The following is a 14907-nucleotide window of genomic DNA, read 5'->3' as shown; positions in this document are numbered from 1 at the left end:
GTAGTAGGTTAGGGCTAATAAATGGCAGAGCTTAGAATAAAATCCAGATCTGTCTGACTGCAAAGCTCACTGTTAACTGCTACACTTTTCTGCCTTTCAGTATTTGCCCAAGTAGTTCTCACTAATAAACCGTGATGCTAATCACAGTTCATTTAAACTTAGTAATAAAAAATATTCGAAATTTTCAGAGTTCAAAATTCACTAAAATAAAATGACATCTATACTGTTGAACCATAACAGCAACATGAAAATGAAAGAATTACTTACTTGCACAATTTGCCTTCTGCCATGTGGAATTGAAAAACTCAGACAGAATCACAACTATTTGCATTCTATCTGCCATTAAGAGACTTCTGGCACAATTATGACTCTCTGAGGAATTCTATAACGACAAAAGAAAAAGAAAGAAAAATACAATCTGAATGTTTTTAGACTTCCCAAACAACAACTTGAGGCAAAAAACCTTATAAAAATAATTCAAATATTTATTATAAGCATTTAATTTTTTTTTGCTATAATCAAATAATGATGTCATTAATAATAACAACTGTAATAAAACAATAGCAGCTAACATTTATTGGTACCAGGTTCACTTGCAAGGGAAGAAAATCTTTGCTTCTTAAATAAATAAGTACTTGCTTCTATGGTACAATCTCAACTTAGGCCCACATGTAATATTTCTTACTCCTTATGCACAGGAAAAAATTTTGGAAAGCTATTCACCAAAATGTACCAGTAGTTATCTCTGAATAATGGAAATAGAGCGATTTTCATTTTCTTTTTTGCCTCTTTTACACTGTCTAAATTTTTCTACAATGAACATATATTATTTACACATTTTTAAAAACCTGGTGGGTAAATGATCACAAAACATTGTTTCATCTTCTGGGCATTTTTTGGCTCAAAATCTTAAAATCCACAAGAAAATGTGATACATCTAGTTTGTACCGAAATAGTTTGTACCCAGATAGAAGAACACGCTTTCCACAGATCGTTTTAATAATGAAACTCACACTATGCAAATAATAAATTCAAGTTCCTAAATTACTGGATCCTTATCTATTTCCTTTCCCTTTTGCCCCAAGCAAGGAACTAAGTCCTGCTGACTCTTCATTCTTTCAAAGTTATTTAACTCCTACTATTTACCAGGCACTATAAGAATCTTGGAGTTCTGAGTATACAAAGAGTATAAAGGAATGCCATCAACACTGGGTCTTCAGAACCTCCCCAGAGACATACAGATAAGGAATTAAATAGCGTCATTAGTAATAAAAGAGAGAATATGTTGACTCTAGAAAAGAACTGATCAGCCATGTGGGATAAGAAAAGAGGGAAGGAGGGCTTAATAGCAGAATTCTTGTTTTAAAATATCTCTGAAGATCATTTTGGGATGATTACCCTTTCTGTGGCTTAGTTTTGTTGTCTCATTAAAACATGCAGCCAAATGAACGCTTGCCTTTAAAATAGTAAATTGAACAAAACATTTTAAAAAGCCCTTTTCTTGGAATTGCTTTCAGAGCAAGATCAGCTATAGAAGAAGATTTCATAAAAGATGAAACAATGTTTTGTGATAATTTACCCACCAGATTAAAGTAGAGCATGGCCTAAAGAGTCAGAAAAACCTGGATTACTAGCTGGTATTCTTGGACAGCTGAGGTAAACTCTCTGAGGCTCAGTTTCATGATCATGAGTCCTACAGGTACAGTATTAAATGAAATACCATACGTTAATCACTTAGCACAATGTCTGGCACCTAGTAAGTAACTGATATATGCTATTTCACCTAGCGACCTGTTGCCAACAAGAAGTGCTCTAAGTGGGTGTAGCTGGCTAAGTATAACCAGTTACTTAAGTAGAGTCTTCGTAAGTGGATGACTGGATATTTTAAAAATCAATACAGATACAAACTAGGGGCCTGAACCAAGATGGCGGAGTAGAAGGACATGCTCTCACTCCCTCTTGTGAGAACACCAGAATCACAACTAGTTGCTGGACAATCATCGACAGAAAGACACTGGAACTCACCAAAAAAGATACCCCACATCCAAAGACAAAGGAGAAGCCACAATGAGACGGTAGGAGGGGCACAATCACAGCAAAATCAAATCCCATAACTGCTGGGTGGGTGACTCACAGACTGGAGAACACTTATACTACAGAAGTCCACCCACTGGAGTGAAGGTTCTGAGCCCCACGTCAGGCTTCCCAATCTGGGGGTCTGGCAATGGGAGGAGGAATTCCTAGAGAATCAGATTTTGAAGGCTAGTGGGATCTGACTGTAGGACTTTGACAGGACTGGGGGAAACAGAGACTCCACTCTTGGAGGGCACACACAAAGCAGTGCATGCATCAGGACCCAGGGGAAGGAGCAGTGAACCCAGGGGAGACTGAACCAGACCTACCTGCTAGTGTTGGAGGGTCTCCTGCAGAGGCAGGGGGTGGCTGTGGATCACCGTGGGGACAAGGACACTGGCAGCAGAAGTTCTGGGAAGTACTCCTTGGCGTGAGCCCTCCCAGAGTCCGCCATTAGCCCCACCAAAGAGCCCAGATAGGCTCCAGTGTTGGGTTGCCTCAGGCAAAACAACCAACAGGGAGGGAACCCAGTCCCACCCATCAGCAGTCAAGCGGATTAAAGTTTTACTGAGCTCTGCGCACCAGAGCAACAACCAGCTCTACCCACCACCAGTCCCTCCCATCAGGAAACCTGCACAAGCCTCTCAGATAGCCTCATCCATCAGAGGGCAGACAGCAGAAGCAAGAAGAACTACAATCCTGCAGCCTGTGGAACAAAAACCACATGCACAGAAGGATAGACAAGATGAAAAGGAAGAGGGCTATGTACCAGATAAAGGAACAAGATAAAACCCCCCAAGAAAACTAAATGAAGTGGAGATAGGCAATCTTCCAGAAAAAGAATTCAGAATAATGATAGTGAAGATGATCCAGGACCTCGGAAAAACAACGGAGGCAAAGATCGAGAAGATGCAAAAAATGTTTAACAAAGACCTAGAAGAATTAAAGAATAAACAAACAGAGATGAACAATACAATAACTGAAATGAAAACTACACTAGAAGGAATCAATAGCAGAATAACTGAGGCAAAAGAACGGATAAGTGACCTGGAAGATAGAATGGTGGAATTCACTGCTGTGGAACAGAATAAAGAAAAAAGAATGAAAAGAAATGAAGACAGCCTAAGAGACCTCTGGGACAACATTAAACGCAACAACATTCGCATTATAGGGGTCCCAGAAGGAAAAGAGAGAGAGAAAGGACCTGAGAAAATATTTGAACAGATTATAGTCGAAAACTTCCCTAATATGGTAAAGGAAATAGCCACCCAAGTCCAGGAAGCACAGCGAGTCCCATACAGGATAAACCCAAGGAAAAACATGCCAAGACACATAGTAATCAAACTGGCAAAAATTAAAGACAAAGAAAAATTATTGAAAGCAGCAAGGGAAAAACAACAAATAACATACAAGGGAACTCCCATAAGGGTAACAGCTGATTTCTTAGCAGAAACTCTACAAGCCAGAAGGGAGTGGCATGATATACTTAAAGTGATGAAAGGGAAGAAACTACAGCCAAGATTACTCTACCCGGCAAGGATCTCATTTAGATTTGATGGAGAAATCAAAAGCTTTACAGACAAGCAAAAGCTAAGGGAATTCAGCACCACCAAACCAGCTCTATAACAAATGCTAAAGGAACATCTCTAAGTGGGAAACACAAGAGAAGAACAGGACCTACAAAAACAAACCCAAAACAATTAAGAAAATGGTCAGAGGAACATACATATCGATAATTACCTTAAACGTGAATGGATTAAATGCTCCAACCAAAAGACACAGGCTTGCTGAATGGATACAAAAACAAGACCCATATATATGCTGTCTACAAGAGACCCACTTCAGACCTAGGGACACATACAGAATGAAAGTGAAGGGATGGAAAAAGATATTCCATGCAAATGGAAATCAAAAGAAAGCTGGAGTAGCAATACTCATATCAGATAAAATAGACTTTAAAATAAAGAATGTTACAAGAGACAAGGAAGGACACTACATAATGATCCAGGGATCAATCCAAGGAGAAGATATAACAATTATAAATATATATGCACCCAACATAGGAGCACATCAATACATAAGGCAACTGCTAAGAGCTGTAAAAGAGGAACTGGACAGTAACACAATAATAGTGGGGGACTTTAACACCCCACTTACACCAATGGACAGATCATCCAAAATGAAAATAAATAAGGAAACAGAAGCTTTAAATGACACAATAGACCAGATAGATTTAATTGATATTTATAGGACATTCCATCCAAAAACAGCAGACTACACTTTCTTCTCAAGTGCGCACAGAACATTCTCCAGGATAGATCACATCTTGGGTCACAAATCAAGCCTCAGTAAATTTAAGAAAACTGAAATCATATCAAGCATCTTTTCTGACCACAATGCTATGAGATTAGAAATGAATTACAAGGAAAAAAACGTGAAAAGCACAAACACATAGAGGCTAAACAATACGTTACTAAATAACCAAGAGATCACTGAAGAAATCAAAGAGGAAATCAAAAAATACCTAGAGACAAATGACAATGAAAACACGACGATCCAAAACCTATGGGATGCAGCAAAAGCAGTTCTAAGAGGGAAGTTTATAGCTATACAAGCCTACCTAAAGAAACAAGAAAAATCTCAAGTAAACAATCTAACCTTACACCTAAAGGAACTAGAGAAAGAAGAACAAACAAAACCCAAAGTTAGCAGAAGGAAAGAAATCATAAAGATCAGAGCAGAAATAAATGAAATAGAAACAAAGAAAACAATAGCAAAGATCAATAAAAGTAAAAGCTGGTTCTTTGAGAAGATAAACAAAATTGATAAGCCATTAGCCAGATTCATCAAGAAAAAGAGGGAGAGGACTCAAATCAATAAAATTAGAAATGGAAAAGGAGAAGTTACAACAGACACTGCAGAAATACAAAGCATCCTAAGAGACTACTACAAGCAACTCTATGCCAATAAAATGGACAACCTGGAAGAAATGGACAAATTCTTAGAAATGTATAACCTTCCAAGACTGAACCAGGAAGAAACAGAAAATATGAACAGACCAATCACAAGTAATGAAATTGAAACTGTGATTAAAAATCTTCCAACAAACAAAAGTCCAGGACCAGATGGCTTCACAGGTGAACTCTATCAAACATTTAGAGAAGAGCTAATACCCATCCTTCTCAAACTCTTCCAAAAAATTGTGGAGGAAGGAACACTCCCAAACTCATTCTATGAGGCCACCATCACCCTGATACCAAAACCAGACAAAGATACTACAAAAAAAGAAAATTACAGACCACTATCACTGATGAATATAGATGCAAAAAGCCTTAACAAAATAGTAGTAAACAGAATCCAACAACACATTAAAAGGATCATACACCATGATCAAGTGGGATTTCTCCCAGGGATGCAAGGATTATTCAACATACACAAATCAATCAATGTGATACACCATATTAACAAATTGAAGAATAAAAACCATATGATCATCTCAATAGATGCAGAAAAAGTTTTGACAAAATTCAACACCCATTTATGATAAAAACTCTCCAGAAAGTGGGCACAGAGGGAACCTACCTCAACATAATAAAGGCCATATATGACAAACCCACAGCAAACATCATTATCAATGGTGAAAAACTGAAAGCATTTCCTCTAAGATCAGGAACGAGACAAGGATGTCCACTCTCACCACTATTATTCAACATAGTTTTGCAAGTCCTAGCCTCGGCAATCAGAGAAGAGAAAGAAATAAAAGGAATACAAATTAGAAAAGAAGAAGTAAAACTGTCACTGTTTGCAGATGACATGATACTATATGTAGAGAATCCTAAAGATGCCACCAGAAAACTATTAGAGCTAATCAATGAATTTGGTAAAGTTGCAGGATACAAAATTAATGTACAGAAATCTCTTGCATTCCTATACACTAATGATGAAGAATCTGAAAGAAAAATTAAGGAAACACTCCCATTTACCATTGCAACAAAAAGAATAAAATACCTAGGAATAAACCTACCTAGGGAGACAAAAGACCTGTATGCAGAAAACTATAAGACACTGATGAAAGAAATTACAGATGATACCAACAGATGGAGAGATATACCATGTTCTTGGATTGGAAGAATCAATATTGTGAAAATGAGTATACTACCCAAAGCAATCTACAGGTTCAATGCAATCCCTATCAAATTACCAATGGCATTTTTTACAGAACTAGAATAAAAAATCTTAAAATTTGTATGGAGACACAAAAGACCCCGAATAGCCAAAGCAGTCTTGAGGGAAAAAAACGGAGCTGGAGGAATCAGACTCTCTGACTTCAGACTATACTACAAAGCTACAGTAATCAAGACAATATGGTACTGGAACAAAAACAGAAACATAGATCAATGGAACAAGATAGAAAGCCCAGAGGTAAACCCACACACCTATGGTCAACTAATCTATGACAAAGGAGGCAAGGATATACAATGGAGAAAAGACAGTCTCTTCAATAAGTGGTGCTGGGGAAAATGGACAGCTACATGTAAAAGAACAAAATTAGAACACTCCCTAACACCATACACAAAAATAAACTCAAAATGGATTAGAGACCTAAATGTAAGACCGGACATTATAAAACTCGTAGAGGAAAACATAGGAAGAACACTCTTTGACATAAATCACAGCAAGATCTTTTTTGATCCACCTCCTAGAGTAATGGAAATAAAAACAAAAATAAACAAATGGAACCTAATGAAACTTAAAAGCTTTTGCACAGCAAATGAAACCATAAACAAGATGAAAAGACAACCCTCAGAGTGGGAGAAAATATTTGCAAACGAATCAATGGACAAAGGATTAATCTCCAAAATATATAAGCAGCTCATGCAGCTCAATATTAAAAAGCAAACAACCCAATCTAAAAATAGGCAGAAGACCTAAATAGACACTTCTCCAAAGAAGACATACAGATGGCCAAGAAGCACATGAAAAGCTGCTCAACATCACTAATTATTAGAGAAATGCAAATCAAAACTACAATGAGGTGTCACCTCACACCAGTTAGAATGGGCATCAGAAAGTCTACAAACAATAAATGCTGGAGAGGGTGTGGAGAAAAGGGAACCCTCTTGCACTGTTGGTGGGAATGTAAACTGATACAGCCACTATGGAGAACAGTATGGAGGTTCCTTAAAAAACTAAAAATAGAATTACCATATGATCCAGCAATCCCACTACAGGGCATATACCCAGAGAAAACCATAATTCAAAAAGACACATGCACCCCAATGTTCACTGCAGCACTATTTACAATAGCCAGGTCATGGAAGCAACCTAAATGCCCATCGACAGACGAATGGATAAAGAAGATGTGGTACATATATACAATGGAATATTACTCAGCCATAAAAAGGAACGAAATTGGGTCATTTGTTGAGACGTGGATGGATCTAGAGATGGTCATACAGAGTGAAGTAAGTCAGAAAGAGAAAAACAAATATCGTATATTAATGCATATATGTGGAACCTAGAAAAATGGTACAGATGAACCAGTTTGCAGGGAAGAAATTGAGACACAGATGTAGAGAACAAACGTATGGACACCAAGGGGGGAAAGCCGTGGCGGGGGGTGGGGATGGGATGAATTGGGAGATTGGGATTGACATGTATACACTGATGTGTATAAAACTGATGACCAATAAGAACCTGCTGTATAAAGAAAAAAAAATCAATACAGAATAACCTGTATGAGTGGTCAATGTGCGGAATAGTTCAGTTGAGGAAGACATCAGTGTAGTTGGGAGAAATAAGGAGAGTTCATGGAGGAAGCAGGATTTGAACTAAGCCCTATACTAAGAAAGGGAAGAAGGTTCTAAAATGGGGTAAATAAAATGATCGAGGGGTGAAAATAGGAATGGTTATGTAGTATTCAGGGAGTATTCAGGAGGCCAGTGGAAGGTACCTCTATGAAAGTAGAGGCAGTATAGGGAGAAGTCAGGGCAAGGTAATGAAGGGTCTTGAGGGTTATGAGAGTCACACAGTGGGAAACTTTTTAAGATTTTTGAGGAAGATGGCATGAAAAGCAGAGTTTGGAGAGCATAGGTCTATATCACAATATGTAGGGTGAAGCAGGAGACTAAATAGACTATTTCCATAGTTCATGTATAATGAGAAGACAGTAGCAACAGTGAGAATGGAAGGTAAGTGATGAATAATCCCAACAATGATGATGTACTTTTGAATACCTAATGGTTCTAAAAGCTCTAAATGTATAACTCACTTAATCCTTGTAACAACTCTATGAAATAGGCAGTGGTATCCTTTTGGATTCAAACCCAGCCTCTTTCACTGCATGGCCTTGGGTAAGTTACTTAATCACTCTGAGGCTCAGTTTCCTAAAGCATGATATCCATCTATATATGTCTAGGTTCCTCATCTGGACAAAAGTTCCTTTAGGATGGAAACTTTGTCTTATATCTTTGTATTCCCAACACCTAGCACATGACAAAAAACATTGGCCTTTGGTTTATATTTAGAACTTTTAATACTCAAATCTGTCACAACCACTTAGCAGAAACCTAACCACAATGAATCCAACAATCCACTTTCATCATGCCTATTTGGCAAAATGCAAACAACCAAGCAGATTATTTCCACAATAAATCCATAATCCCAAACTGTACTCCTCACTTGCCTGTCTGCTCATTCTCCCCTCTTTAACACCACTATTGCAATCTTCTCCACTCTCCCTTGAAACTCTGATATCCCTCTCACCCTTTACTCTCAAGTGAAGATCTAGCCTCCTGGTTGACAGTGAAAACAGAGACCATCAAGCTGAAACTCTGATCTGCCTACCCCTCTACACCCAACCTCTCCTTCTACCCTCCTGTTAGAGTGCAGAACGTGCCTGCCCCTGTCAAAGGCTCATCTCTCTCTCTCTCTCTCTCTCTGTGGATGCCTTAGATCTCAACTACTCTGCCTTCTCAGGAAAACTGACCTTGTTTACTTTCCCACTGTTTCCTATATCTTCACTCTCTCTATAGGATTCTTCCTATCAGCATTTAAACATGTTCAGGTCTCTCCCATCTTAAGAAAGGAAGAAGGGAAGTAGAGACAGAGGGATGGAGGGACAAAGGAACAAAAAGAAATTAAAAGAAAATCCCTGAGTCTCAATTCCTCTTTAGTGACCTCTCTTTCTTATCTCTTCCTTATGGCCAAACTTTTAGTTGTGTAGTATCACAATTCCCACTTCCTCATCTTCCATTCACTATTTAATCTACTTTAATCTTACTCTCACTCCCAAGTGCTCCCTCAAAATGGCTCTTATGGCACCAAGAATGCCAATGTTGATAGATTCACTTCTGGTCCTCTCAGCTGGATTTGACACAAATAACCACCCCTTCCCTTTTCCCTTTTATAGGACAGCACATTCTCCTGATTTTTCTTAATCTCTCCGACTCTTCTTTCTTGGTCTCTTTCAATATTTTATCCTCTAACCAAATCTTCAACCCAGCATTTCTTATGTATTCTCACTTCTTACTCAAACTCATCATACCATGGTTTCAAACACTACTTTTAAGCTGACTACTCCCAAACCGATTATCCCCAATCCACATCTCTAGACATACATATTCAACCACATATGCAATATCTCCATCTAGGTGTCTCATAAACACCTCAGAATCAACAAGTTCAATATCAAGTTCATGATCTTCCCCCACCAAACAGGTTCCTCCCTCCATCTTACTAAATAGCAACCCTATTCACTAAGCTGCTCTTATTAAAACCCTGGAAATCATCGTTCCTTTCCTTCACATTCCATATTCAAATAACTACCAAGTTTTGTCAGTTCTACCTCCTAAATATCTCTGAAATCTATCCATTTCTCCCCGTCACAATGGCCCACATGTAGCCTAGCCACCAACATTTCTCACATCACTGCAAGAGTCTCTTAATTCATTTCCCCACACATACTCTTTCCCTACCCTCCCCAGTCCCTGTCCCCTCCATTTTCTCTCATGTAGCCATAATGACCTTTTAAAGTACAAATCGGATCATATCATTCACAGAATTAAACCCTTCAGTAATATCACACTGCTTTAAAATCAAAGACTAAAACCCTTAGTACTACCCTATAGGTAATATGACCTGACACCTGCCCACTTCCTCAGGCTCAGATCACTAGTCTCCTCCTGGCTCACAGTGCTTTAAGTTCTTTCTAGTCCTCAAATACACCAGACTCCCATTCAGAGTCTTCACACCTGCTACTTCGTTACATGTATACATTCTCTCTCCTCCCCGACCTTCTCAAATTTTAGTTGTCAGCTTTAATCACTGACCACTTCTATCTACTCCCAGCTGATCTTGAATGCTCAAGATCAGCATTCTTGTTATATGTTTTGGTGGCATCTGGGATTTTTTTCTTTGCAACACTTATCACACCTGAATTAAATAATTACTTTTATAACAATATGTTTAATGTCTGTTTCCCCTACCAGACTACAAGCTCTGCTCATTCACAGCTATATCCCTAGTTACTACCACTACCCTGCACATAACAGGTACTCAATAATTTTTTTTTTTAGTGAATGAGAAGCACTACATTTTCTGATCTCCAATGAAAGACAGAGATTACGTTATGCTATGTTCCAATTTTCTCCCTATATTCCTAACAATTTATTAATCTACACTAAAACTATGTTGAACACTTCTAGATACATACCTCCAATCATAGGTAATATATATATATACATATCTATATGTCTATCTATCTGCTTATATAAATTTTAAACAAACCAAGTATAAGATGAAGATTAGCAATTGAGATTTTGGGGGGCCAAAGCATCCTGGCAACCACTCTGGTGATGCTGAACAGCTCAATGAAACTACATCTCTATTCAGTTTAAATTAAAGAAGAAAGTATGACTCTAAGTAAGAGGGAATCCGTCAATTCTACTATTCAGGTTTCACAAATCACTGTATTCTTTACCTTGAGATAATAAAACTATATGGAGTCCTTGACCCAGTAATTCCAAGAGGAAGTGACTAGAAAATAGAATTCTCATCAGATAACTCTATTACAGTTAAATGAATCAGCTTGCTGTACCACAGAAATAGCTTGCTAATTTCTACCTTTGATTCTTTTTCTCCTTGTTATAATCCCCTCCTCTCAATCAATCCATGGACATGGATTCATCCTAAAGAGGTGAGAAAGAATGACTCACGGTCATTCTGGCCACAGAACAATGCACCTAATTGCTTAAAACAGAATATGATGCCATATCATATCCTGCTGTAGTTGACAGGGACAAGTCTTTGGTGTTTTACTTTAAAATCATGGTGAGATATACTATATATATATGTATACACACACACACACACACACACACACACACACACATATATATAGCCCTTGCTATACCCAGTAGAAGTATGCCTGAAAAATACTGCATGTAGGTCTACATTTACTTAAAGTACCTTGAAAAGTAGCTCTTTACAGAGACCGGCCACAGAATTTATTTAATGCAAATAAATTCCCTATTTTTGTAAAAAATACATATTTATGTCAAGTAATATCAGGCTGACAAAGTAGGATGCAACTCTATATGTTTATATTCTGTCAAACCAACTATGATTTATGAAATAATTCCAACCACATTTTCACGAGACTTTTTTTCTCAGTACAAGAGGAACTTTCCACTCCATAATCGCAAAGTCATTTCTCCTGTTTTTCCTTTACAAGGCATATCCAGCCCATACCTCATGACTCCCGCCAGCCCTGACACTCTAATCCTTTCCTACTCTAGCCCCTATAAGGTACTTAGGAACAAGGACATGTCTCTGTGCCTGCCTGCCTTCCTTCCTTCCTCCCTCCCTCCCTTTCTTTCTTTCTCTTTCTTTCTTTTAATCAAGACCCTCACAGCACCAACCACATGACCAGAAGAGCTCTAAGAGTACCAAGAGTGGAGGGCAGATTTACCATTTTGTAAGATTTTAGTTCCCATTTACTGAGAACTATTACTATGTGTAGTAATAGTTTTCTCAGAGTTCCTCTCACACCCATCTTACAGATGAGACAACAGTTACAGAGAATATAAATTGCCCAGAGTACACCTCGAATAAGCAGAGAAGAACTGGTCTCCTGGCAGAATGGCTCCAGGCTGTATTAATGACTAAAATTAACTCTCATGCATTATCTCTTTTTATTTTTTTAACAGTCACATCTGGCAGCGGTTTTTCTCTATTCTACAGAGGAGGAAACTCCAAGATAGACTCCAAGGTAATTAATCCAAGGTCAAACTGCTAGAAAGTGGTGGATCTGAAAATGCCTGGCTACAAAGCTCAAGTTCCTTACCACCAGCACACTATAGTTTCCCCACTCCACCTGGGGTTTCAGGAAAGAGTCCTTCCTGGGAACTCCAGGTGGAGATGGGAAGAAGCTGCGGCAGACTGGGGGGAAAGAGGTGAAGAAAGGTAGAGTTGGCGTGCAGAAGCCCCAAGAAAACTAGTCATACCTATCTGCAAATATGTACCAAAAGATGCCCAACAGCAGCCATGGAAGCAAAAATCCAAACCCCAAGCCCCATAATGGCCACCCACTTTTCTGATGCCCCTAACTCCACAGTCCCAATCCGACCCCCTTTTCTCACAAATGGGGAAACTGAGCACCCCCTCACCCCAAGTTAACCATCATTCCATCCTCCTCCCTTTCCAACAATCCACGCCAGAGGTCCCGGGTGTGCCTTCTACCCACCCCCACGGCTCGGCTGATGTTGTCCATCTTGCTGGCGACCCGTTGGAAGAGGGGATAGCAGGTCTGACAGAGGCGCACCGGCCGGGCGCCGCGCACTAGACACCCGGTCAGCTCTGCGCTGCTGTTGGCGAAGTCCAGCAGCAGCTCCCGGCACTCGGGATCCAAATCCGGCAAGTCTGGGGGTAGTGACAGTGGCCCCATCCTTCCGCCCTGCAGTAGAGCCAGGGACAAGTCCTCCACCTTCAGCAACTGCTCCTCCGACAGGAGGTCGTGGAGGACCCGGTGGGAACTGCTGCCCAAGGAGAAGGTGCCCAGAGCCAGCCCCGACCACAGCAGCGCCACCAATAGCAGCCGCAGCAGCAGCAACGATGACCTCCGCCGCGCGACTGTCCAGTCCGGGTCCATCGCGGGGTTCACGAACCCCAAGGCGCAGACCTCCACCTCTCCGCCCCTAGTCTGTGCTGCGGACAGCGGCCGCTTCCGGCTTCCTTGGGCGCAGGCCGCGAGCAGGGTCACGAGGCGCGCGCGTCACGGCCCCGCCTCCGGCGCGCGGCGCCCCGCCCCATTGGTTGCAGAGAGACTCTCGCGCCACGGACCGGCGCGTGTGCGGGAGCGCGCCCACACGGGCGGTTTCGGGCTCTCATCCTGTGCCAAGCGCCTGACCGAGGGGCGCGCGAGACCCGGGTGGCGTCGGCTGTGGAGCCCCGAGCTGAGGCTCGCCTGCCCTATGAATACAGGCGTCGGCCGCTTTTAGCCGTTAAATCTCGGGGGTCTTGCCCTCGGTTGCCCACCTCTTTAGTTGTTCGCTGAGTTCTAGAAGTCTGAGGAGTTATGTGCCACAGAAAGACGGACGGCCTCCGCCGTGGGAATTACGAGTGAGTTCCCTGAGAAAGCCTGCTGGCACATGCCTTGGCAGGTTTTTTTTACTTCGTATTTCTTAGCATAATTTTCCCCCTCAAAATATTTGGAAAGAGTAATGACGTGTGTTGATTATTTTTGATAGTGGAGCCTAGCGGCTTACAAGCTTTTTTTTTTCTTAAACTCAGCTGTGTCAGCGCTGTCCGATAGACTTCTTGAGGTGATGGAAAGATTCTGTATCTGCGCTCATACGGTAGCCACTAGCCACTTGCGGCTGTGGAGCACTCGTAATGTGGCTACTGCCATCGGGGAACTGAATTTTTAACTGTATTTAATGTGAATGTAAATAGCCCTATCTGGCGAGCAGTGCTGTGTCGGACAGCGCCGGTCTAAGTTCTCTCACTGTGTAGCCTGGTCCTTGGGTGGCTAATGTCCAGGTTTCCTTGCGACTGAAGGGGTTCCTGGGGTGCAGCACAAGCCTGTATCCCAGTGCAAAAACCTGGAAAATCCTCGCCAAACCGCTCAATTTCAAACTCCTATCCAGTTTCTGACAAGCCCAGGGCAATCTTTGGGGACACTCTGAAAAGCGTCCTGATACCACTACTGGGCTGTAAAAGAATTTAGCTAGTGACCTGGAAAACGGTTTTCTGACAAGTATCTGCTAACAGATTTGGTAGAAGAATTATTTCCTGGCTGTTTTGTGTCATCCCGCTTTCGTTTTTGCCTTGTAAATTGCAGAGCTACTGTCCTAATTCCTATTCATCTTATGGTGCTAATTTATGTTTCTGAGAGTTGGTAGAGTTACTTTTTTAGCCAGTCTGTTTGATTATTGTTTTGTGTTCCTAATGGGAAGGGAGTAAAGTTCCATAATTTCTTTAACATGCCTGTTTATTCTTTTACTATTACAAACAATATTGCAGGTAATAATCATATCTATACAGGTTGGTATATGTTTAAGATAAATTCCTAGCAGTAGACTTGCTGGGTCAGAGAGTATGTGCATTTGTGATGTTGTTGATTGTGCTATATTACTTTCCACGGAGGTTTAATAATTTACTCATAATGGTTCCTAAAGAACTCTTAAGAATGGTAATTCTAACATGTAGAAAGACCTAAAAGTTATAGGATGACATTTGAGAAAATTAAGACAACTTATTTTACTGGGGTGGCTAATGTCCAGGTTTCCTTAGGACTGAAGGAGTTCCTGGAGTGCAGCACAAACCTGCATCCAA

The 14907-nt window shown here is 40.5% G+C and overlaps 1 protein-coding gene across 1 annotated transcript in view; it reads right to left on the bottom strand.

Moving 5' to 3' along the window:
• OSTM1 (osteoclastogenesis associated transmembrane protein 1) overlaps positions 1-13310 on the bottom strand; it is a 36952-nt gene extending 23642 nt beyond the window's left edge. Inside the window, exons 1-2 of the mRNA XM_068550949.1 lie at positions 12818-13310; positions 268-382 (exon numbers count right to left, since the gene is read on the bottom strand). Of these exons, the coding sequence (XP_068407050.1) occupies positions 268-382; positions 12818-13222 (520 nt within the window). The 5' untranslated portion in view covers positions 13223-13310. The remainder of the gene's footprint in view (positions 1-267; positions 383-12817) is intronic.
• Between the last annotated feature and the right edge of the window lie 1597 nt (positions 13311-14907).

The sequence above is a fragment of the Eschrichtius robustus genome, chromosome 9 (assembly GCF_028021215.1).
Source record: "Eschrichtius robustus isolate mEscRob2 chromosome 9, mEscRob2.pri, whole genome shotgun sequence".
Classification (NCBI taxonomy): Eukaryota; Metazoa; Chordata; class Mammalia; order Artiodactyla; family Eschrichtiidae; genus Eschrichtius; species Eschrichtius robustus.
Note: the sequence above shows the minus strand (reverse complement) of the source record. Positions and strands in the feature narration are given on the sequence as shown.